Source organism: Lepidothrix coronata, unplaced genomic scaffold (assembly GCF_001604755.1).
Source record: "Lepidothrix coronata isolate B3197 unplaced genomic scaffold, Lepidothrix_coronata-1.0 Scaffold100, whole genome shotgun sequence".
Classification (NCBI taxonomy): domain Eukaryota; kingdom Metazoa; phylum Chordata; class Aves; order Passeriformes; family Pipridae; genus Lepidothrix; species Lepidothrix coronata.
The window spans coordinates 1,991,225-2,015,871 of record NW_016690280.1 but is presented as its reverse complement, the minus strand read 5'-3'; the positions used below and the strand labels follow the sequence as shown (position 1 = coordinate 2,015,871).

Sequence of the window (24,647 nt, the reverse complement as noted above, 5' to 3'; positions counted from 1 at the left end):
GCACGGCCGGGGGCAGCGGCGGGTCCCCCGGGGCCCTGCTGACCCGGCCCCCTCGCCGCTCTCTGCCCGCAGCCGTGGTGGGCGCCGGGCTGGGGGGCTCGGCCGCCGCTTACTTCCTGCAGCAGCACTTCGGGCCGCAGGTGCAGCTGGACGTGTACGAGGCGGCGGGCGTGGGCGGAAGGCTGGCCACCGTCACCGTCAACAAGCAGCAGTATGAGAGCCGGGGAGCCTCCATCCACGCCCTCAGCCTCCACATGCAGGACTTCGTCAAGATCCTGGGTGAGCATGGGCATCCCAGCACTCGCATGGCCTCCCTGAGCTGGGGGGCTGCGGGACCCCTGGGCTCTGTGCTTGGGGCAGTGGGGAGGGTTTCTACCAGTCCCCCAGCACCCCAGGCATGCAGTGATCCCCCTGCTGTCTGTGCACCCCAGCCCTGTTGTGCCCTAAGGAGAAAGGGATCGGGAGGCCCAGCAGACCATCAGGGTGAGGTGTCTGGTGGAATTAATGTGGAGGGGATTGTTCAGAAAATCCCACCAGTTTGTCCCAGTAGGCAGCAGCAACTCCATGGGACCCCCTAATGTACAGGATCCGGCTGGGGTCCCAATGCCCTGGGGTCTCGCACTCCCTGATGCTCCTCCAAGGGCATCTTTGCCCATATCCCTGCTGTGGAGGTGTTGGGCACTGGCCTTTCCCAGCAGCCAACCAGCCCCAGGGAGCTGTGCAAGCCCAGTGGGGCCGGGGTCCCTCTGCTCCTGGCAGGCCTCAAGCACCGGCGTGAGGTGGCCGGGAAGAGTGCCATATTCAGCGGGGAGCACTTCGTCCTGGAGGAGACCGACTGGTACCTGCTCAACCTCTTCCGGCTCTGGTGGCACTATGGCATCAGTTTCCTGCGCCTGCAGATGTGGGTGGAGGAGGTGATGGAGAAGTTCATGAGGTAGGAGAGCCTGCGGGGCTGGGGAGACACAGCGGATTTTTCCCAGCACTGGCACATCACCGGTTGCCCTGTGCTCCTGTCCCCTCCAGGATTTACAAGTACCAGGCTCATGGCTACGCCTTCTCCAGCCTGGAGGAGCTGCTGCGCTCGCTGGGGGGTGATGCCTTCGTCAACATGACGCAGCGCTCGGTGGCCGAGTCCTTGCTGGAGGTGGGCGTCACACAGCGCTTCGTGGACGATGTCATCGCGGCCGTCCTGCGCTCCAGCTACGGGCAGTCCGTGCTGGTGCCCGCCTTCGCAGGTGAAGCCAGGGACCCCTCTCCTCCCTGTGTGACTCTCCTCAGCACCCCCTCTGCGGGCAGGCTGTTGAGCCACCCTCCTCTTCCTCTTCACAGGAGCCATGTCCCTGGCAGGAGCCCAGGGCAGCACCTGGGCAGTGGAAGGAGGGAATAAGCTGGTGTGTTCAGGTCTGCTGAAGGTGACCAAAGCCAACGTCATCCCAGCCAGGGTGACGGGCATCTCCCTGCACAGCTCGGGTGAGCCTGGACACGGGCTCTGCTCTGGGTGCCGCCAGCCTGGGTGTGGGTCTGGGTGGGGGTCTGGGTGTACCAAGATGGGAGGTTGGTGGTGGCAGCATGGAGATGCTTGAACTGGAGGGCATCCTGGTCCTGGTAAGGCATTTGGGCGAGGGTGAAGGGGTCTGTCTGTCTCATCTCCTTGTCTGACCCAGTGAGAATCCTGTAGTGCAGAAATCAACCCTGAGGTTCCCCTCCCTCCCTCCCTCATCATGTCCTTCAGGTCTCCCTATGTCACCATCCTTATTGCAGACTTGCTCCCCCATCAAGCACAAAAGAAGAGTGGGATAGCTGGGATCTGGGAGGTGGGCTGGCCTTCTCTGGAAACTTTCTCCCACAGTCTTGATCAAGTTTTTCTGCTGCCCTAAAGTGTCAGCAACTCATCCATAACCATCAGGTGCTATGGTCAAGCACTGGTGTGTACTGGAAAACCAGTAGCCTGGAGGCCATGCTAGAAAAGAGAGGGCCAGGGCAATACCACTGGAATCTCAGGGCCACTCCTAACTGTCCACTGTCTCTTTTCAGAGGGGAGAGCCCTGTACCAGGTACACTACGAAACCAGCGAAGGCCAGGGCTCAGCTTTCTATGACATGGTGGTTGTGACGACGCCCCTGCATCCCAGCAGGAGCAACTTTACCTTTGAGAACTTTGAGCCACCCATTGCTGACTTCCCTGGAGCCTTCCAGCCCTCCGTCACCTCTGTGGTGCACGGCTACCTCAACTCCTCCTACTTTGGCTTCCCCGACCCCAAGCTCTTCCCTTTCACCAGCATCCTCACCACCGACACCCCCGACCTCTTCTTCAACGCCATGGATAACATCTGTCCCGTCAACATCTCGGCAGCGTTCCGGCGCAAGCAGCCCCAGGAGGCTGCGGTGTGGCGTGTCCTCTCCCAGCAACCACTGGACAAGCACCAGCTGAAGACCCTCTTCAGGTCCTACTACTCGGTGCAGGTGACAGAGTGGCAGACGTATCCCCGCTACGACGCCGCCAAGTCCCTCCCGCCCATCGTGCTCCATGAAAACCTCTTCTACCTCAGCGGCGTGGAGTGGGTGGCCAGCTCCATGGAGATGATAGCAGTGGCGGCCAAAAACGTGGCCCTGCTGGCTTATAACCGCTGGCATCAGGACCTGGAGAAAATCGACCAGAAGGACTTGATGCACAAGGTGAAAACGGAGCTGTGACGCCCGGAGGGCGGTGAACCAGGAGCTTCGGTGCGGGGCAGCCTGGAGAGTATTTATTGCCTTGGGGAGACCAGGGGTTTGGGGCTGGGGGACAAGGGACAGGCTGTGTCCCAGATGACTGGAATGTGCATCACCTTCAGGAATACAGTTCCTGCCCAGTGTTGCTGTGTCTGTTCCATGTGCCTCAGTTTCCCTGTTCCCCCTCCACAGGCTTTACTGGAGAGGAGGCTGTGCCTTCTGTGAAAAAGGGTCACTGTGCATCTGTGTTTAGGAGGTATCTCAGGGGGCTTCCAGGGGAGAGGCTGGCTGGCATTGGCAGCAGATAGGGGCCTCCTATGAGCTGCCTGGCTCCCACTACAGTCCTTCCTGCCTTCCTGGCTTTGCCCCTGTGGAACTCAGTGGCAGGGCTGGCCCTGGCTGGGGCAGGAGGTCCCACTGCCTCTGCCATGCCATGCGTGCATGGAGCTTAACCCTGCTCATGGGCTTGCAGGGTGGGCTGTCTCAGGTCCCGATGGGTGCTCGCTGTTTCTGGGGGTGTTCAGGCTCTCCTGAGCTCTGGGGGAGGCAGAAGAGTCTCGGTGGGAGAAACTGGGCACCCCAACCCTGGGCAGGCAGGGCAGAGGGGCAGCATGAAGGGCCGAGACAGGGGCCAGCAATGCACTTTATTGAAGACCTCAGAAGCTGCCCAAACCACTGGCCACTCACCCTGGACTGCCTGGCTTGGGGCAGAGGAACTTGTGGGAGGACTGGGAAGGGCTGGGTCCTACCAGAGCTGTGGCACCGATGGAAGGAACGAAGGCAAGTGGGGACTTTGGGAAGGGAGGAGGCCTGATCCTGCCCAGCCAGAGGGACCAGCAGGCAGCTGCCTCCCTCTGTCCCCCAGCCTGTCCTGCTGAGCCCTGGAGGCTCAGTGGCTCGGGGCAGTGGATGTCTCGCTGCAAGGCCTCAGGACTGCATAGCTGGGGGTCTTGCAGGGGATCCCTCTTCACTAGGTGTCCCCAAAGTGGCTGCTTGGGCTCAGGCTTATGGAGTCTGCAGGGGAATTTCAGGGAGCTCCTGGAGCTGCCATGGCTTTGTGCAGGGGCTCCCCCACCCTGATGCTCAGCCAGGTGACCCTCTCCCAGAGGGCTGGGCAAGCTCGGGAAGCACGAGCAAGCTGGTTAGATGCCTATGGGTAGCTGCAGGGGTTAGCTTTGCAACCTCAGAAGATGCAGGTGCAGCCCACGGCGATGGTCTCCATGACCATCTGGTACTTCTTGTGGCACTTCTTCTTCCCGGAGGGCTTGTGCCCCACCTCTCCTGGCACCTGGCACAGCAGCCGGCGGACAGGGAGCCGGCTGTAGATGGGAATGCTGGCCATGGTGCGGTCCTCCTGCATCGTGAAGGGGTTGATGCAGCCAGTGCAGAGGCATCGGGCCTCGGGGATGTCTGCTGGGATCCGTGTTGCATCATGGTTTATGCTGGAGGAAATGGAAAATGAGATGAGGTTGGAGAAACGGTGAGATGGGAGCAGTGGGTGGCTGGAGAGGGCAATGCCTCCCCAGGGTGAAGTGGGGTTCTGCATCACATCCTATTGCACCGTCCAGCAGCCACCACAGACTTGTGATGCTGGACTGGTGGCTGCTGCAGTGCTTTCTGGCACAGAAAGCATGCATGTCCCCAGGGTCCCTGCCCCAAGCTCACCTGTAGGCCCAGGGGGACAGGCTCCTCCGGTTGGACCTCCAGAGCCTCAGGTTGACCTGGCACTTGGTGTCACCTGGCTCAGAGCTGTTCCTCAGCTGGCGCACCATGTCCTGGATGCTGTGCTCGTAGTCTGCCATGGTGGTGTAAGGGTCATCCGGGGCCCAGGCAAGGGCAGGGGTGGCTGTTGGGGGCCGTGCCAGGCCCCTTCTCCTGCCCTTCGCTGCCTTGCTTTGGTCCTTTGCCTCGGGGACCAGTACCATGGCAAAGGTGAAGATGCAGAGGAGAAGCTGAGGAAGAAGGAGGATGGTGTGTGGCTGCAGGACTGGCATGGAAGGGGAGCTATCCCACTTCCCAGGGGTCAGCAGGTGATGGCAGGACTGCATTGACTTTGGGATAGCACGTGCAACCCCTAAAGGAGTGCTGGCCTGCAGGTGAGACCCATGGAAACATTGAGAGCAGTTTACAGGGATGGTGAGCACAGGGTCATGATAACCCCAGCTGATGCATGTGGCTGTGAAGACCCTCGCCCTGCAGCTGGCAATTTGTGTTGCTGAAAGTGTCCCTGTGCTGCCCAAGGTGTGCCCAGTCCCTTTGCTGCCCACCCAGCAGCTGCATGCTAGGAGGGATGGGTACACCCTCAGCTCAGGCTGTACCTGGGCAGCCTTTAGTTTAAAAGGAGCTTTAGAGATGAGACAGTCAAGAATGGGATCTTTATCCAAACCTTCCTCTCCCTCCCTCTGTGCTCTGAGGACGGTGAGAGAGAAAAGATGCTTTTTCCTTCCCTTCTCCCTCCGGCTCGCGGGGCCGAGCTGCCGTGTGCTGACACCCGGCAGGCTGCCCAGCAGTGAACAAAGTTGCTTTCTGTAGTCCTGCTCCCTGCTATTTGTGTCCCTGCAGTCAGCTGAAGCAGCCCCACACCCTGCCCATGGGTGTGCAGTGCCCTGGGACAAGGACCGCTTGGCCAGGGCTGTTTTCCCCCTCCGGTGCCGGACGGTCCGATCGGACTGTCCCAGCTTTGCTCTCCGAGGCTGTTGCATCTTCACCATGCCAGGCATGGGAGCGATGGCCCTGGCGGGCTGCAGCAGGCATCTCCAAAGCAAACAAACCCAGGTAGCCACCCGTAAACAACCATGCAAATAATTATATTAAGGAAGGAAAATGAGGAGCAAGCCCTGAACCACTGTGGAGTCACCTACCAGGTTTGGAGCCTGCTCCATGGCCACGGAGGGGCTGCCGGCCGCTGTCCTGCAGTGTGGCTGGCACCAGAGAGCTGGGGAGCTAAAAAGGGAAAGCCCCAGCCCCTGGCTGTGCCCCGCCAGAGGTGTGTCCGGTCCCCAAGGTGCCAGGGAGGCTCGGCGCCGGCAGGGCAAGGGGCCAGTGTGGTCTGGGACTTGGCCACCCTCCGCTGCTCTGGGCACTGGCTCCACGGTGGTGGTAGTGGCTGTGGTTGGTGGTGAGTCCCCCCTGGACCAGGCAGCCCAGAGGGGCTCCCTGGGCAATAACCTGCCCTGGGGAGAGGGTTTGGGCTCTGCCCTCCATGTGTCACCACCAGCAGCTCTGTCCTCAGGAACCCCCAGACTCTTCTGCCCAGCAGTGAGGCGATGACACCCATCATTCTCTGCATCCCTGGTCTGTCTGTCCCCAAACCCTTCCCCTCCTGCTGTCCTCACACCCATTCTCAACTCCTGCCCCTGCGAACGCAGCAGCTGTGCCCACAGCTGGCCGTGGGTCGGGTCCCCAGAACTGCAGGGCAGTGGGTGTTAGTGGTGGGTGATGCTCTGGCTTCTGGGGCCAAGCATCAGGGTGCAGGGTGCTGGGGGGGGTACAAAGTGAGACACAGGGGTCCCGGCTATAATGCCCCGTCCCCAGAGACGGGGGAGAGGGGGCTGCCCTGGGCTGTCGCTGTCCCTGCGGTCAGGTACCACGCGATGGTGCTGTCCGCCACCCAACAGCATCCCAGTCTGCATCCCTCCTCCTCTCCATCCCTTCCTGCATTCCTCCGCCCCTCCATCCCGCCCTCCATCCCTCCCTGCATCCCGGTCTCCTCCCCTCCCAGCCCCAGCCGCAGGCGGGGGACCCGGCGCTGTTCCCCACGCTCCCGGGCAGCAGGCTCTGCCCCGCTCCTTTGGTGGCAGCACTAGGTGATGAGTTTCCCTCCTTCTCCCGACTCACTGCACATCCCCAGGGATTTGAAGGCCCTTGAGCTTTGTAGGGCAGTGGGAAATTTCCACCTCCTTTTCCCAGTCCATGAACTGGGCCTCCAGAAAACTCTGCAAATGGGGTAAAAGCCACTGTCCCTCTCCCCCTACCAGCCCCAGGAAACACAGCCCAGCTGCTCCCATCCACCCCAGCCCATGTTAACATCCCCAAGGACAGCTCCAGCACAGCATTTTGCAGGCTTTGCTGTCCCCTGGGGTGAAGTCTGATGCTGTGCACTGAGCACAGTGTCCCGTTTGTCACCTTGGGACCTGGCGGAGGTGACCTGGCTGTCGCAGGAGCCCTGCAACCACCTGCCTGTGCTTCACCAGGCATACAGCAGCGCCCAGCCCTCTGCCACCAGCCTTTTCCGGGGTGCTGAGCCAGCCCCTGCCTGCACCCAGCGACTTCACCCCCTATTCTGTGAGCCCCAGAAGGGCTGGTGAAGTAGCCCCAGGCCGGGGGCGCCTGCGTGTGCCGCGGCCGCCTGCGTTGTGTCAGCGCTCGGCAATGCTGTTTACACATGAGAGAGGCGCAGAGGCATCTGTGCCGGCAGCCAATTACCCAGTTTTGATCTTTTTTGGTGAAAAGGAAACCAGGGCTTTTCAGACATGGCCAAATTTGATAAGCTGGGGGAGGCAGGGGCGGGCGAGGGAGGCTTTTCCCCACCGGCCTCGCGCGCGGGAAGGGGTTGGGATGCGCGGGCGGCTGGGTCATGGCCAGCCTCTGCCTCCAGGCTGGGACAGGCTGGCTGGAGCACTCTGTGTGCCCATGCTGGCTGCAATGCCATCCCTGTGGGAGCAGAATGTGCTGGGGTTGGATGGCTGGGAAGGGCTGGAAACCCCACAAGGCTTCCCTGGGAGGGTGTTGCCTGGAGGGGAGAGATTTGCTTTTGGTTTTGTTGTAGGTGCTCACCCCTCCTACCTCCCAACCACATTGCCCTACTGCTATGGGAAACTTAGGTGGAAAGCAGAGCCTGGAGAGTAGGAACAGGCCCCCCAGAATGGGGCAGGAGGGGTCATGAAGATAGGCTCTACCTACCCCAAGGAAACACAGGTGCTTGTTTGCCAGGGTAACCATCATGGAACCCACAGCTGTGTCCCAGCTCAGCCAGAGGTCCTGGAATAGAGGGATGCAGGACAGCTGCGTCCTGCCATGCTCAGTGGGAAGGATGCACTGGGCAGGGAGCATGTGGCAGAGCACACGACAGGGGACCACGGGTAAGGGAAAGGGGGGAAATCAGACTACAGTTCCACACTAGCAGAAAATAGCCTTTTGCCTTTTTCCATAAGCAGCAATGCCCCTGCCTGGGCAGGAGCCTCTGGTGTGGGGTCTGTGGTACCACAGTGGGCAGCATCACTGCTGGTGCCACTCTGCAGGTCATAGCAGCTTCTCCGGGCACCAGGCTGCTCCCAAGCCTGGCTCCTCATGGGGTTTGTGAGGCCCCAGCACAGCCGAGCACACACCCACACCTGGGCCAGACGGATGGGTCTGGCGGGAGGCTCCGGCACAGCCACAGCACATCCTATCTCCACGTGAGCAACATTTTCCACTCATCAAAGGAAAGCGTGTTCCAGCGAGCTGTCCTGGCCAGAGCCAGCCCCGTGAGGAGGGCCAGAGCCAGGGGCCTCCTGCGTCCCCCCGCTCCCCCCGGCAGGTAGAGCCGGCCCAGAGCGGACTCACATCCATATTTGCACAACGGCCCACTCGGCGCGTGAGCGGCTCCGGAGACGCCCGAGCCAAAAAGGCTTATTTTAAGCTTGCTGGAAAAAGAACATTGTTTGGTGGGAATTAAAACTCCCTGTCCTCAAAAAAGGGAAAAAACCAAAAAGTGCTTAATTCTGCCAGCTCCTGCCATCGCATAAACACAGAGACACGGCACGGCTGGACAGGGTGGCCAGGAATTCATCATTCCTCTCCTCCCGGCAGCTGTTGTGAGACAAGGACCCATGCCCTTCTGTGTCCCCATGATGCCAGCACTCTTCCCAGAGACCTCATCCTGGCAGGAAGGGCTTTCCCATGGCAGGAAAGGGGCATTGCCCAATGCAGTGCTGAGGTGCTGCGGGCAGGAGGGTGACCATGTTGGCAGCCTGGGGTCTCGCCGTGCCAGGGCTCTGCATCAGTGGACAATATTATTTATATAGCCTTAATCCAGCTGTCCCGGCAGCCCTTCTGCCTCCCCGGGCGGGGAGCTGGGTGATGCTCTGGGCTGGCTGTAAATCACGCCCTTTGGATCACACTCCGGAGATAACAGCCAAGCTTCGGCGTCGGGAGGCAGAGCTGAGCAGGGTTATCCTCTGGGGCTGAGGCCAGGGGGCCAGCAGCACCCCAAGCTGCCCACCCCCCGAACAGGAGGTTCTCGGGGGGCCGGAGGCGTCGGGAGAGCGGCTTCAGGCAGCGCCGGGACGGCGGGGAGGGAGGGAAGATGCGTATCCAGCACATCCTGCCGCTCCCCGCCGGCACATCCATCAGCCGCCCAGCGTTTACAGCACGTCGCTCGTTACACGATCCAGACCCGCAGGTTGCTCCTGCCCCGCTCCTCTCCTGCCTTTTGTTTTCTTTTGCCTTCTGCTCCTGGAGACAGAGTACCTGATGGAAAAAGCCTGTTCTCCTGCTCCCCGTGCTGGAAACACCCTCTTCCTTCCGCCTCTGCCCGGCTCAGCTCCCGGAGCGGGGCAGGCAGCGGCTCCCTGCCCTGGTGCCCCACGTGTGGCTCCCCGATGGTGGCACTGGGGCAGGACTGGAGAGGCTGGTGTGAGTGCAAGGCACGGACAGACCCTGGTCCCAGCAAGACCCTTTGGGTACTCTCTGTGAGGCAGCCCCAGCTCCTCATAGGATGGAGTGGGGCAAAGCCACAGTCTCCTCCGGGGCAGGGAGGCTGCAAGGACCACCAACACACATATCCCATCAGCCTGCTGAGCCCCATGTCTTGCTCCCTCCATGCCCCCTGTGCTTGCCCTCCTGCCTTCCCTAGCCTTTTGGACTCATGGACTCAGTGCAGAGCAGGGACGGGCAACGCAGGGTTTCCAAATAGCTCAGTTTTCCTTTCTCCTGCACCTAAGCCAGGGAGTTGGACACCAACCCCTGAGTGCTCTGAAGGGGTGGCTCCACTTTGTGCTGGATTGCAAAGGGGAGACATAATCTTGTCAGGATGCTCTCTGCATCCCATCTCCTGGCTGCAGGAAGGGCTGACCCTCCAGCCCCATGTCGGGTACACAGAGCAGCCAGGAGCCATCCCCACGGCCTTCCCTCCAAGGCCACCGGGCTGGAGGATGCTCCCAGGCACATGCTTCCAGGGCAGTGATGCCCTCTGGGTTTATGAGGAGAAACCCTCTTATTTTTAGGGCTTTGGTGACTTTTGCTTGTGGGCAGGCGTCCCAGTTCCCAGTTTCCCAGGGCAAGGCAAAAGGCGGAGGTAAATGGAAAGCTTGGCACTGATGACTGTCCTGGTGGGTTGTGCTCATGTTAAACTTCTCCCTGTGTCCCTGGGCATGGGACCACTGCAGCACATGCAGGGTCTCCTGAGCTTCTGGGTAATCATCATTAGATGGGAACTGGTTGTTTGAAGTAAGGGCAGACAGTCTTCTGCTCTGGTCCGCATTCCCTGCTCCTCCATGCTGCTGTTTTAGCATTCTAGGGTGGGCAGGGATTCACAGAGCAGCACAGGCCAGTCCTGAAGGTCACCTTCAGAGCCGCTCCAGCCCAGCTCACCCATAAATCACAGAGTCTTGCCCTACATGGGGGTGAGGGAGGCAGTGGCTGTAATAATATACAGGCCGAGAAATGTCCTCCTGCCCCCCAGCAGCCTCCTCTGACGTCAGGCAGCAGATGAAAAGGCTGTAAATTTGTTGGGTTTGGGTCTTAGCAGGGCTTGTAGGAGAAGGGTTTCTCTTATTGCTTGTAGGTGGGAGCAGCCATGCAGAGCCTGCCCAGGGGCTCCCTCTCCATCACTGCTCCGTGGCATCACTGTGTGTGCAGCTGGCAGCCAGTTCCCTCCTGGCCTGCCTGGGACCTGCTGCTTGACCCATGCCCTCACACCCAGCCAGGGGGCCTGGAGGTCAGCGGGAAGTGGGAAAAAAAGTCACTTTCCTGGAGATACTGAAACTGAATCTGTGGTGAGGAGGGATGGCTGGGCAGCATCTTAGCGAAGGAGTAACAAAAACAAACTCGTGCCAAGGAATCCTGCTTTGCCCCAAATGTTTTTCTTATGGAGTTGTAATAAGACAAGAGCTGTAAAGATAGTAACCTCCTAAACATTACCTTATTAAGGCTTCTCAGAAACCACAGGGCACGACCCCTCTGGGTCATGGAACAAGAGAGCAGCATCCAGCGAACAAACAGAGGCTAACATTACATTTTTCACTTCATTTAGGAAACCTGCTTTCTAATTATAGGGTTTGTTTAATGACAGCCGTTAGTTGTGCCTCACTCAAAGCCAGCCCACTGAGAGGAGATGGGAGAGGGGCTGGAGGGTGGCGGAGCTGGGAGATCTCTATGCTGGCTCCTGGGGAGGCTGCTGGGCTTTCAGGGCATGGGATGGGGATGAGCTTGATACCCCTTGCCTGACACAGCAAGGGGTATGGGGTATGGGGACTGGAAGTGGTGTGGGAGGGCTCTGTGCCCATGGACAGCCCCACTGTGGCCTGGGGACATGCCACACGCTGTCCTAGCTCTGTGCTGTGCACCAAGGTTATCTACAGCAGAGGGAGGAGGACAACCCTGCTGTGGGCTGTGTTCTGTGCAGTTCCCACTGCATGTCCAGCCTAGCCCAGGCTTGTTCCTGTGCCCTGGTGACAGTGGACAGACCTGCTGGGGACTGGCTGTCCCTGGGCCCTGGCAAAACCAAGGCTTGTCCTGCCAGGAGGCCACGGGACCTGTGTGTGTGCAGCACTCAAAACAAGGATTGTTTTTTTTCCCGCAGTCTGCTGCCAGCAGCCCCCGGAAAGTGCTTCATATTCCTGGCCAGGTCCCTGGATGGTGTCCCTTGCTCTTTGGAGGACACCTGCTGCCTCTCCCCCCTGGGTCTGGCCGTGCTGCCGGCAGGTCCAAGCCCACTGCCACTCCCATTCCTGCTCTCCTGACAGGCACTGGGCATCCCTCGGGGCTGCTTTCTGGTGCCTTGTCCAGCACAGTCTGGTTCGCTGCTTCTCCTTTACTGCAGCTGGCAGTGTAGCACTCTCTGGGATGAGGGATGTCCCAGGTACACACACAGAGGTGCTGTAGCAGTGGCTTTGATGGTGTGTAAGTCCAGAAGTGAGCTGGGGAGACGCCAAACACTCCACACCATTCCTGTACAAAGCCTGGCATGATGGCAGAGGGGCCCTGGCCCTGGCTTTGGGGCTGTCCCAACAAACTCAGGGGCATGGAAATGGTAGGACCCCTCTCTTTTCCCAGCACCTCTGGGATGTGTTACTGGTAGAAGTCCTGCCCTGCCAGACTCTTACTGCACATTTGTCCCCACTGAGGTTGTGACAACACATGCACATCCCCCCGGCACCAGGAGTACTCAGGAGCTGCCACTGTGCCTGTGCATGGCTCAGGATCAAGCTCCTTCCCAGGAACCAGGATCCTCCCAGGACATGAGACCCCAGAGGCCAGCTCTTTGCTTCTTCCCTCAGGGAGTGTCACCACCCTGCAGACACAGAGGAGAAGCTGGCGGTGCCTCCCCCTGCTCCCTGATGCTCCCTCTGTTATTGTGTGCTGCTCTGCTCTGGATTCCCTGCCTGGGGGGTCCCAGTACAGCTCTGTATTGCCTGGAGGGGCTCATGCAGAGCAGCGGTGTCCGGAGCAGAGACATCCCTTCCTTGCCATGCACCGATGGCCAGAGCAGGAGGATGAAGGCGCTTTGGTGCTGGGTGTTTCCCGCCTGAACTGCCAACTGGCTGCTCATTAAGGGGCCCCCAGTGCCGGCTGGAAGCCATACATGGACTCATGGTCCACACAGGGCCGGGAGGGGCCAGGACCAACGCAGCCCCGCGGTGACGGAGCTCCCACACAGGCTCCCTGCACCGCTGAAACCCGGGAAAGGTGCCACGTGCTTCCAGCCCTGCAGCCCTGGCCTTGCCACCACCATCCCATGGGGGTCCCAGCCCTGCCAGCACTCGAGGATCTCACCCTGCACACACGGGCAGCCCTGCGAGAGCCCTGTGGCTGCCGAATCGCCTTTTTTTCCCAGGCCAGATGGAGCTTTTCAAAGTAATGGGAGTCACGAGCCACCTCCAGCCGGGCCAGGGAGCATCTCCGCTTCCTTCCCCCGGCCGGCAGGACGGACTCCAGCGCCGCCCCGGCCCCACAGCCAGCCCTGCTGGACCCCCGCCCCACCGGTGGTGGGATGCACGTTCCCTCCGTGCACTGTCCCCGGAGGAAGTCGGTTATTGCAAACAACTTTCTCCGGGCGGGACAGCCCGGGTTCCCAGGCGCGTCGCTGGCAGCCAGCGCAGCCCTGGCCGCTCTCCTCCCCCCCTCTCCCCCCAGCCCTCCTTCCCTCGCTCCCCCTCTCCGACTTAATGACTTCCACATGGGCCTCTGGCATCCCAAGCCAAGCCTCCCAGCATTGTCTGAAATCTCCAAATTTAGAAGAAATATGAAAATTGTCAAGCGGCCCTTCCTTAGGGGGTAAAAGCAACACTGGGCTGTGCGGCGGCGGGTCACGGCGGAGGGGCCACGTGACGGCACCCCAGCCAATGGATCCCCTCGGCGCCCCTGACAGCGGTGCCCGTCGGCAGCCTGGCCTCCTCCGGCAGCTCATATAAGGTAAAAAGAAAAAGGTTTTCCAGCTTCCGAGCAGCCTGGAAGGAGTTTTTCACCGAGGGCTCCCATGCCAGCCGCTTAAAAAACCCCGGCTGGCAGCGCCGGGGTCCCAGTGGCGGGTTATAATGTGCCGGGAGGAGGTGGCGGGCACGTGGCCGTGTCCCCGCGGTGCCCGCTGCGGGCGCGGGGCTGCAGGTGGGTGCCCGCGGATGGAGGGAGCGGGAGGGTGCAGGGGAGGGTGCGTGGGGTGGCGGGAATGGGGGGCGCTTGCTGCTGAGGCTCCCCGGCAGCCTGGGAGCTCCTGCTCTGTCTGCTGCCTGCCCTGGGCGTGGGCAGGGACAGGCAGGGCTCCTCCAGCATCTCCCTCTGCCAGCCCATTCAGGCGTTCTCAGCCCAGCTGGCTTCAGGGAGGTGGGCTGAGGTGCCCCCACTCCGGGAGGAGAGTGGAGCTCCTGCTGGGCACGGAGCTGGTGAGGAATGGCCGAAGCCACCTTGGAGCTAGGTGATCCGAGGCAAAGGGGTTACTCCAAGTCTGTCCCTACAGATCCATCCTGGCTTGGTGGGTCTCATCCAGCTTTTCAGATGTGGGGAAGGGCCCTCCCAGGTCTGGGGAAGGAATTGCTTTCTGCTCTGTATATGTCTAGGATGGAAAAAAATGGGAAGCCGGAGGCAAGCCCAGGCGGGTGGGCTCCCCACACTGTGGGGAAACAGGCTGCTCGCTTACCTCCTCTGGATGGTTGTGCTGCTGCCGCTTTCTGAGGAAAACAAGCTGGGATGGGGCTGGGGCTCAGTGCCAGAGGTTTGCAGGGTGTTGGAGCTGCCCTACCCAGCACCCTCACACCGACTGAGAGCATCCCACGGACTGCAGCTTTTGGGACCCCAGCTGCAGCCCAGCCTGTGCCACTGCCCTGCTCTGTACTCCTGGCCATGGCCCCAGCTGGCTCCACTGGTGTTATTCCAGCTGCTGGTGTTTCCCTGGCTCCATCACACACCGGGGGAATGGTGGCCACATCCTCAAACACCTGGAGCTGCAGCAGCTGGTGTGACCCTGTAGGAGCCAGACCCTGAGCCCTGGCCTGGACACTGGGCGGGAGGGAAGGGCAGGGGGAGGGCAGCAGGTGATGGCAGGACAGCAGTAGCTGTTTCAGCAGTGGGTCACCTGGGGACACTGTGCCATTCCAGCAAGCTGCCGTGTTCCCCTGCCTCCTTCCTCTGCAGGGACAACCACCAGCTTTTATTCAGGTTGAGCTCAAGGACACTGGGTCCAACCAGGGTGTGATGCCATCCCTAGGGGGGCATGTGTCCCTCTGCAAAGGGACAGTGACAGTAACCAGGGCACTGCAACCTCTCGGGGCAGACATGGCCACCATGGTCCCAGTCTGTCCCCATCCCGCTGTGCTTCAAGGGCTTCCTGTTGTTGCTGGTTGCTCCTGGGGAAGTTGTGGCATCTTGACACTGGGATGCTGCACATGGGGTTGGGGAACCACTGGTGTGACATGACCTGTGTCCCTGTCCCAGTGGCAATGTCCCAGGCACAGGACTACCCCGCCTGTGCCTGCCCTCGCTCCCCATCCCCTGTGTAGCATCCAGGGAGCCCTTGGAAGGGCAATGGCATGGCCTCCCTGCCGCTGGCCGATGGGAGAGAAGTTAACTTCCAACAAACACAGGCAGACGCTTCCGCCAAAGATTTCCCAAGCAGTTATCAGTAGGAATTCGGGGAAGGCTGTGTCTAGACAGGCTGCAGCTCTGGGTGGCTGCTGGATAGAGTGGTATTTCCCTCCACACTTGTCAAGAAGAAGTCTGCAGATGATTAAGGGCCCTTTTTTTACTCTTGGTCTCCTTTTCTGTCCAAAAACCAGCCTTGTTCTTGATCAGGCTTTTCCAAGGCTTGTTCCTCCAAAGCCCTTTGCTCATCCCTGGCATCCTGCTGCTGCTCCTTGCCCAGGGCTGAGTGGGGAGAGCTGGTGCACAGTGGTGTATCCTGATGCAGCTCCTGGTGAGCAGGGACGTGGTGAATCGCATCCTCAGCCCACGGCACCGCTGCCTCCTGGCTGGTGAGGGCTCTGGATGTGGTGGGCACTGCTCTGTCGGTCACTGCCACGCCATGGCAGGGTGCTGGGCAGTGGCATGGCACAGCCATCCCACAGGCAGGAGCACAGGCAGTGCTGGACTGGGGACCCAGTGCTCCCCAGGGTGGCCCCAGCACCTGAGCCTGTGTGCAGCAGAGGCAGGGAAAGCTTAGTGATGAGGCAAGAGGCTGGAAATCTGAGCTCTGGAGCTGTTTCACCATCCTCTGACCTTGGCCAGGAACATAGAGGAGGCAACTGGAGCAGATCCTGCACAGGGGAAAGCTCCAGCTGGGAGGGATGAAGCCCAACGCATGTCCTGTGGCTGAAGGCCAGTGGGTGCTGGGGACTGCTTGCTGCTGCTGAATCCCAAATCCCTTTGCCTGCCCAGGACAATGTACATTCACAGGGTTCAGCTCAGCCCTGCTCCATGCCTGGCTCTGGCTTCCCCAGGGCGGTGGGGACATGCTGCCAGCCTGCCCTGGGGATTTTGGGGGAGCTGGGACAGTATGTGCCCACCAGCAGCACCCACCAGCAGGGCTGACTGAGGGTGCAGAGGAGTGGGGGTCTCCTCTACCTTCTCCTCTAATAGCCACCAAGGGGGTCACTGGCCAGGAGGTGCTGGTGCTGGTGCTCCCCCAGCCCTCGGGGTACCCCAGCCCTGGGGTTCCCCAGCCCTTTGGCTTAGGGCAGGGACAGCAGGGACAGAAGCTGGCATGGTCAGGGAGACAAAGGGCAGAGGCTGGAGTCAGACCCCATGCAGAGCCAGGGACACAGTTACCTGGGGGGATCAGGGCTTTTCTGTCCCACACCACAGTAACACCAGACTGGGCAATGAAAGGAGCCAGTGGGTGACCTGGGCTGCTGCAGGGATGCAGGTATGGACAGGAACCCTTTCCAGCAGCGACATCCAAATCCTCACTGCACATTCAGCCTGTGCAGCTGAGTGTGGAGCTGATGTGGCTGTGCCAGCACCATCCAGGGGCAGGGGGAAGCAGAGCTGGGCTCTGCAGAGCAGCACGGGGGGAGCCCATTGCAGGGCCGGTGCTGCAGGGATGAGCCCCCTCGGGGGTGGCTGCTGTGAATGAGCGTTTTCCCACTGCTGGGTCAAGGTGAGGGATGAAGCTGCTTTGTGCTGGTGAACAAGCTGGGACAGCCTCACTGCCTGTGAGGATAGGGACGGGGCTTTTGGAGGGCCAGCAGGCCCCCAGGCCAGCCCTGTGTCTGCACTGGGTGCACACTGTGTGGCTGTCAGCTGGGCAGGTAACAGACTTGTGTGGGGTTGGGCTGAGCCTGCCTGCCCAGGCTCTGCTTCATGTGAGACATATGGGAGCTTCTGAGCTCCAGCATCTTCCCTGTCCTACTGTCACCAAAACTGAGAAGCCCAGTGCCATACAGTGCCAGAGCTGCAGGAGATGGTCAGGGTGAAGGAGGCAGCATCCTGGTGGGGCTGCCCAGGCCACAGCCAGCCCTGCAGGGCACCAGTGCCACCTGCCCCAGAGTGAATCTTGGGAGGCTTGGCCCCAGCTGGGTCTGTGATGGGATGGCAGTACACCAGCACTCTTAAGCCCCTTTCCCAGTGGCTGCAGGGAGGTGGGATGTGCTGGAAATGCTGGAGGCTTCTCACCCTGTGGCAGCAGGATATGTGGGTGCTGGTTGGTGGTGTGGTCTTTGCCCTGAGACCTCTGAGAGGGAGCACATCTCCCCACTCTGCAGGGACATCCCTGGCATAGTGGGCAGTACAGGGCTGTGGGCAGCGCTGCTTCTCCCTGGGAGGTGGGTGAGCAGCTTCACTGGGACAAGGAATAGCAGCAGACAGGGCCTGGGGACGGGGCTGTGACATCCAATGTGCCATATGCGGGCAGATGCTCTGTGGTGGCCAACAGGCCACCCTGGTGCTCACTGTGGGACCAGCTCACTGGTACATAGGGCAACGTCTCTCTCTCTCAACCTGGCCTTCTTACCTGAGATCCCTCACTGCAGATTTGTCCTTCCTTTTATTCCTCTCCCTTTTCAATCTTATTTTCTAAATTTCATGTTTACTACTCCCCACCTCCAGTGTCCATGGGCTCTGCCAGAGGCTCTGCTGGCATGGGGCAGCCCGGCTGCACGGGCACTGCAGGGCTACAGTGCCTGTTACATCAATCCCAATTTAACTTTGTGCTCCATCTTTTCCCACATCTCATCTCCTGTGTCATGGGAACTCGAACCATTTAGGGCATTTTATTTTAGTGTCTTTAACTGCTCAGCTGGGTGGGCAGAAGGCAGGGCTGGGAAAGCTGGGGCCTGTGGGGGACATGAATTACAAACTGGGCTCCTCTCATGTCCAGGCAATGCTGCACACACACCCCCACTCCCCCTCTCCCTTGCTGGAGCAGAGATAAGATGATAGAATTGGGATAAGCAGCCAAAGTTCTGGCAGCTTAATGAGCTCCAGCCACACCATGGCTGTGCCTCTGCCAGAGGAGAGGGAGTCTGGCTGCTCCCCGCCTGCTCCAGCTCCAGGCTCTTTGCTGGCCTGTGAGCTCCTGCATGCTCTCCATGCTGAGTGTCCCCTCAGCCAGCTCCATCTGGGAGCCATGCAAGAGTGAGGTGAGGAGCACACTCAGGAGCAAGGAGGATGCTGGAGCAGCCATCCCACACTGCTTGGGAACAGTGTCCACAGGGAGCTCTCCCTGCAGCGCTCTGGGTTCTCACCAGCCCTTTCCAGGGAGGGCTGGAGGCTTGTGATGTGCTGGCCTGTCCCCGCTGGGACTTCACCCCTGCACCACTTCCTCCAGACCGGGAATGTGACGTGTAAACAAAGCAGGAGGGCTGGTGCCGGCACCGCTCCCACGCTCCGTGTGCCCCGGGGCCGGCACCAGGCTCCAGCCCTCACCAGCAGGGCTCCCCACACCCCCAAAACACCTTCCAGCACGGGAGGGGTGGGGGGCTCAGGGCTGTGCTGCCCTGGTGTGGGAGAGGCAGCTCTGGGAGGAAGAAACCAGCAAAGGATGAGGAGATGGTGCTCTGAGGGTCGGTGGCAGCAGGGAAGAGCTGAGGCCATGAGAAAAGAGGTGACCTGCGTGCCTTAGCTCTTCCTTAGCTTCCATGGCTTCTGCCAACCATCAGTCCCCATTCTGCTGCTCCTGCTCCTCTGGAGGCTCATCATCCAAAAGCCAGGCTCTGTTGCTGGAGGGTTTCAGCCTCTCATCACAGTGCTGGCACCAGTGGCTTTGCAAGAACCAGTGGGTTCTATGTGGCAGCACAGGACTGGGCACAGTGGTGGTCCCACAGAGACAGCAAGGTCAGTCCCCTGCCCTGGGGAGACAAACAGGGAGGTGTCAACAAGGAGGTGACAGAGGGCTTGTTTGTCCCTGGGCTCTCTCCATCCATCCATTCCACGCCACCACCCTGTGCCTCAAACGGGGTGTGGAGGATCTCAGCTCTTCAGAGACACCAAATTAGGTGATTTCTCCCTCGCTCCGGCCCCAAGAAGAAGGAGCACAAACCAGATGCGCTCTCTCTTCTGCACCCATCCCCTGCTCTCAGCCCCCCAAACCTGCTTCTTTGTTCTTGGCATTATAATTTATCCCAGCAAAACCCAGAGAGAAAGAGCAGCATCCCCCTGGGCCCCCTTGGCTCTCCCCCAGCATGGGAGATGGGGGCCGCTCGGTCTCCAAATCTGCCTTTTTGACCATAAAAGGGCAGGCACGCAGCCCCGGCAGGAGGATGGGAAAGGGAAGGCAGAGCTATTTATAGCTGAGCATCAGGACCTCAGCCTGAACTCGGGGTTAATCAGCCTGTGACCAGATTAGGATCTCCCCTGGCCCCTCCAATTTCTCATAAACCTTTGATTTAATACCAGTGCTGGCAAGGGAGGGAGGGAGGAAGGAAGGGAGAGAGGAGGCACCTCTCCTCCACAGAGGCCACCATGGTCTGTGGGGGACAGGATGGAGATGCTGGGAGAGCTGGAAGGCCCCAGTGCCCATTGGAAAGAGCATTGGAGCTGTTCTGCCACCAGCTTGTGCTGCAAAGTGCCAGGGAGCAGCATCCCTGTGTGATTGCTGCCTGCAAGGGACCCAACAGGCAGCAGGAGCTGCCCTGGGGTCAATTCCTTAAATTTCTCCTTAAGTCGAATCCTTCCAGCAACGGCATGTTTCCCTACATCATTCCAGGCCTCATCACCCTGGAAGGGGCACCCAAGGGGGTCCTTGGGCAAGATTTACGTTGCCTGGTGCTACCTCAGCCAACTGGAGGTGGCATCAGGGCTGTTTGGGAAGCTGATGACCAGAGATGGGTCAAAGCTCATCTGGGGCAGGGATGGAGTTCTGATGGCTGGTGGAGATCACGATTTTGGGTGCTGAGAGGAGGGGAAAGGGGCTGAGCATCACCCAGTGCCTTCTTCCAGCCAGCGAACCGGGAGCAGAGCCCTCCTGGCTTGGGGCTCATGAGTCCCTCAAAAGGCCCAGTCTGGCCTTGCAGGGCTGGGGAATTTCAAGGAGGAAACAAATCCCAACTGCTATTAAAAAAGGACATTTCCTGCAGCCACAGCCTGCCTGGAGAGGGGAAAGGGCGCTGTGTTGTAACCGCGGGGAGGGCCGAGCTCTGACTCAGCCCAGTGCTGCCGGGGAGGCAGCTCGTGGCCACGGAGCACTCGCCTGCTCCCATCCTCCCGGCACCCACCGGCAGCGGCAGGGCGGGCACACAGGGACACGGCTCGGCAGAGGCAAAGGCTGGAGGTGAGCAGAGGGCTGGGGCACGGGCAGTGCCAGCTGAGCTGGGCTGACCGAGGAAGGAGCGGGGGGATGTCCTGGGCATGCACACCATGCCTTGGGCACCCTCTGGACAGGCTCGGTCCAGGGATGTGTGGTGGCTGGTGGACCCCCAGCACTGGCAGGACCACGATCCAGCCATTTGTTATTCCGGATTCTTTCGAACCCATGTGGCGTGTTCGCACCCACACGAGCGAGGGGATGAGCAACCTGGGGCTGTAGCTCTCCTGGCAGGCTCTGCTCAGGGGGCATTGGTGTCCCCCAAGGTGGTGGTGCCCAGTGTGAGTGTGGTGACCACGTGGCATGTTTGTGGCAGCTGTCCTTCATTGGGAAATTGGGAGAAAACCACAAGTAGAGACAAGGGGGAAAGCACAGGCCCAGCAATGATGGCTTTTTTGCCCCATCTGGGGGAGATTGGAGGGGAGATGGGGGTGCCTCTCTGCCCTGAGACCTACTCTCAGGCAGGGGTGGGTGAGCTACGGCAGATGTTTTGCCTCCAACCCAGCGGGATGTGCAGCCCAGCACATTCCTCCAGCCTCTCTCGGCGTTCCTTCCCCCACCGCCACCTCCCTGGGGACGGCAGCTGAGCTCTCCCAGCCCTACACCACGGGGGCTTTGTCCTGTCTTTTCCCACCAGGGCTGGGACAGTGGCAGGGAGAGGACAGGGCCCATCCCCAGGCCCACTGCAGGGCTCCCCACACACCTGGGGACCAGCCACCCACCCCAGGAGAGGAGGACGTGCTCCATGCCCATGGGCTTTGAGCAACAAAGGGAGGACTTTGAGTGTCTATTGTAGGGTTTGTTGTGTGCACAGAGCTGTTGGCATTGCTCTCCTCAGTACCATGGGGTTGCTGGGCACCCAAAAGTGACCCACAGCAGCTGCCCAGGGTGGGACCCAAAGGCTTGTGGCTCCACACTCAGCTCTGTACCGCCGTGCTGACTGATATCTTTTGTGTCTTACAGGCTCAGCTGTGGGGGTCCCTGAGGACACTGAAGCTGCTGAACACACAAGAGGACTGTACAGCCCCAGAAACGTGGCCAGTGGCGAGAGATGGGCAGAGCCAGCATGCCAGCACAGGCATCACCACGGGCCCTTTCCCTGGGCACAGGCAGGGATATGCTGTGGGAAAACCTACCCAGCCATGCAAAGGGGGCTGAATCCCAGGGACTGGCTCCCAGGGTCTGGATCTCAGGGTTGGATCCCAGGGGCTAGTTCCCAGGGGTTGGCTCCCAGGGCCTGGTTCCCAGGCGTTGGATCCCAAGGCTGGCTCCCAGGGGCTGGCTCCCAGGGCACACTGCAGTGCTGCACATTGCTCCTGCTGATAGCACAGCTACCCCTTCCTGGGGGCTTGCATGGGGCTGGGAAGAGGCTCTGCAAAGGCACAGGGTGTCAGGAAGGTCCCTGCAGCACCTCCCCTGGTTCTGGGTCCTTGTGGCTGTTCTCACACTTGGCCGGGGCTCAGGGCTGGCCTGGCTGTGGCTGGTACAGAGACAACCCCGTGCTGGACAAGGCTGCTTCCAACCCTCGTTCCTGAGCAATGGATGCCACAAGCGTGGGGCTTCACGGGGCTCTTTCCCCCAAAGGACAAGAGGCATCAGACGGGAGAGCCCGGCCCATTGCACGGGGTGGTTTGTGCCCCGGGTCCCAGCCGGGTGCACCCGGCAGGGGGGCCGGTCCGGATGCAGGGGCTCACGGCAGAGAGGCACCATCTGCTTCTCATCAGGCCGCTGGGAGCGCTGCGGCTGCCGGGGCCGCGGCTGTGATAGATGGTCTGTTTATCACGTTCCGGCTCTGCTCAGGATGTTAGTGTTCGCCTGCAAAGGACGTTTCTGGGCTCAGCTGCTCCCTCCAGCCTCCCTCGCCTCCTGCTTCCCCCCGGATCCTCGCCCTTGAGGCCAGATGGGCTGAAGCCTGTCCAGACCCGGGGGTGAAGGTTCAGGGTGTTTCCATCCTGCAGCACCTGGTCCTTGCCCATGGAAAGGCGTGGGCTCAGCTCTGCCACCCTGGGAACGGCTGAGGCCTGAGCCTGGGAGGCTGAGGTGCTGGCCAGCTGCAGGCTCTCCTGGGGACAGGGACAAGGACAAGGGTGGGGAGGGACAGCAGGAGTTACCACACGCTCCTCATCCTCCAAGGTGGAGAAGGGGCAGAGGGCAGGGATGAATGTCTACGCAATACCCAAAGTCCTGTTCTCCCCTCCATGGGGGGACTCCCATCACCCTCACCCTCTTGCTCTCTGCACTGGCCCCATGTCCCTATCCCTGTCTGTTCCTGCACAGCTGGGGCCAGGCTGAGCTACCAAACTCAAGTCTGTCCTGCCATCATGCTGAGATTGGGCACAGAACGGGCACTCAGCTCTGGAGGCAGGGACACCCAGCCGGGCAGGCAGACACACAGCCTTGCTGCGTCCCGACCTACGGACACACGTCAGCTGCAGCGAGGGTGACCATGGACACCTCCATGTCTCCCAGCCCAAGGTGCAGTGCTGCATCTCTGGTCAATTGGGAGTCTGAGATGAAGCACTGTAGCTCGGGAAGGGAGGAACTGCGCACCCTGGGGACCACCAGGACCCCCCACCCAGCGGGACAAGTGACACAAGGAGAGCTGAGCCCTGGCTACAGAAAGGGCTCATCCCAAAGCTCCAGCTCCCTGCAGAAAGCAAGGAGGGAGAGGAGGGTGAGGAGGTTTCTCCTTGCAGCAGAGGAACCCCTGTGTCTGCTTGGGACCCCTGGCCTGGCACTGGGCACAGTGGGAAGGGTCACACAGAAATGTGGGGGCACAGCAGGGATGTGGCAGAGGTTTCTCCCCGTCAGCCACATGCAGAGCCTGGAGGATGAGGATGCACAGGGCTGGCAAAGAGTCTGGGTTGCCGTGTCCTCAGGGTCCAGTTTTCCCAGGAATCCCTTAGGTGCTACGTTGGGGATTCCTGGAAATACTGTTCTTGGGGCCACGGCTCGGCAGCCCGTCCCATGGGGAGCCACAGCCTGCAGAAGAGCCAGCAGTGGAGGTACAGGGCCACCACAGGGGGGGCTGGGAGGGGGATTCTCTGGGTGTCCCAAACATGGGGAGGTGGGTAACCCAGCCCCCCACACCGAGGGGTGATGGATGTCCCCGTTGGTCATCCTGCAGGAGGATGTGGCTGGTGGACAGCCACACACACCCCTCCTGCCCTGCCCAGGCCACCCCAGGTCAATAAAGGTCTCAAATCCTGAGTGACTCTGTCCCAGCTGGTCCTTTGGGGCTGGGAAAAGGGTGGGAGGCAAAGGGCTGGTGCCAGCACAGTTTGGGGCAGAAAAGAGGGACAAGAGCCACCTGCAGAGCACAGCCTTGGGGACTGCTCTCTCCCTCCTGTGCTGTCCATCAGCACATCCCTGCCATTCCCAGTCCTGCTGAGCTCCTACAAAAGGAACTGATATATTGCCTGTTGGGCAATGACAGTAACCCAGACAGCAGCTGCCAGGACTGGGGTATCTCCCTGCAGCCCCCAGGCACCCTGCACTGATCATGCCCTGCCAGTACCGGGCCCCACTGCCTGCACCAGGCCATGCCTGCATCGGGCCCTGCCTGCACAGGGCTGGGTGTGGGCAGGCACAGGCCAGAGACAGAAGAAGAAGACGGGTGCAGCAGGCATGTACAGGCAGCAGGCAGACCCAGGTTCAGAGAAGCACAGGCAGCAGGCAGGCCCAGGCAGGTGCAGGCACAGGCACAGGCAGATACAGGCAGCATGCCGCTCAGGCGACCGGCAGGTGGCGCTGCTGCCCAGACGGGAGCAGGCAGGCCCAGCCCTGCCCATCCCTGCCCTGCCCGTCCCTGCCTATCCCTGGGCCAGCCTTGGTCCTCCAGCCACCCCCATCCGCCTCGAGGTGGGCAGACACCCACCCCAGAGACAGGACCCCGGGGACAGCCCTGGGATGCCGACACAACCCCCACCACGCCGCAGGCCTGGCACACCCCGCAGCCCTGTTCCCACCCAGCCTGTTCCCAGCTCCAACAGGGCCAACTGCCTCCACACCCGTCCCGCTGACTCAGCGGGCGCAGGCGGCAGCACCCAGCCCGCCCCGGGGGATGCTGACGCAGGTGGGACATGATGCCCGCGCTGCCCGTGCCCAGCACCTCCCCACGGGCACCATTCCATCCATTCCCACATCCCACGGCTGCGGCGCTCACTGCCTGTTCTGCCGGGACCCAGAAACTGGCAGCTCCTTTGGGGAGATGGAATGGGCACCCCAGTGGGGTTTAGGAGAACCCACCCAAGACGCCACCCCAAACCCAGCCAAGAGAGGGGCAAGGATGGGGAAAGTCCTTTCCACCCCACATGAGAAGGAAAAGTGGAATTCACAAAAGCTCTCTGGAAATGGCAAGGCAAAATCCACACCCCGCTCCTCCCCCTGACAGCTCTGTCGGTTTGCCATGGCTCCAACCGCTCTGTTTCAACCCTTTCCAAGCAGTTTGTTTTGATTTTGGTTGTTGGGGGGTTACACGACATGCCGGTGCAGGAGGGAAAGCC

General features: G+C 60.8%; 2 protein-coding genes across 2 annotated transcripts in view; one reads left to right on the top strand and one right to left on the bottom strand.

The window, feature by feature from the left end:
* The first annotated feature begins 88 nt into the window (after nt 1–88).
* PCYOX1L (prenylcysteine oxidase 1 like) lies at nt 89–2,854 on the top strand. Its single transcript, XM_017822998.1, has 5 exons — nt 89–279; nt 760–934; nt 1,024–1,235; nt 1,330–1,470; nt 2,035–2,854. The coding sequence occupies exons 1-5, from the start codon at nt 255–257 to the stop codon at nt 2,691–2,693; spliced, it is 1,212 nt and encodes a 403-aa protein (XP_017678487.1). The 5' UTR covers nt 89–254; the 3' UTR covers nt 2,694–2,854.
* Nucleotides 2,855–3,825: 971 nt separating this feature from the next.
* IL17B (interleukin 17B) overlaps nt 3,826–24,647 on the bottom strand; it is a 39,984-nt gene continuing 19,162 nt past the window's right edge. The window contains exons 2-3 of the mRNA XM_017822924.1: nt 4,377–4,663; nt 3,826–4,153 (exon numbers count right to left, since the gene is read on the bottom strand). Of these exons, the coding sequence (XP_017678413.1) occupies nt 3,895–4,153; nt 4,377–4,663 (546 nt within the window). The 3' untranslated portion in view covers nt 3,826–3,894. The remainder of the gene's footprint in view (nt 4,154–4,376; nt 4,664–24,647) is intronic.

Excerpts from the sequence above, each read along its gene's own strand:
- PCYOX1L (XM_017822998.1), top strand. The coding sequence starts at position 255 with ATGCAGGACTTCGTCAAGATCCTGG. Across the intron at positions 280-759 it reads GGACTTCGTCAAGATCCTGG|GCCTCAAGCACCGGCGTGAG; the intron begins GTGAGCATGGGC and ends TGCTCCTGGCAG. Across the intron at positions 1,471-2,034 it reads CATCTCCCTGCACAGCTCGG|AGGGGAGAGCCCTGTACCAG; the intron begins GTGAGCCTGGAC and ends GTCTCTTTTCAG.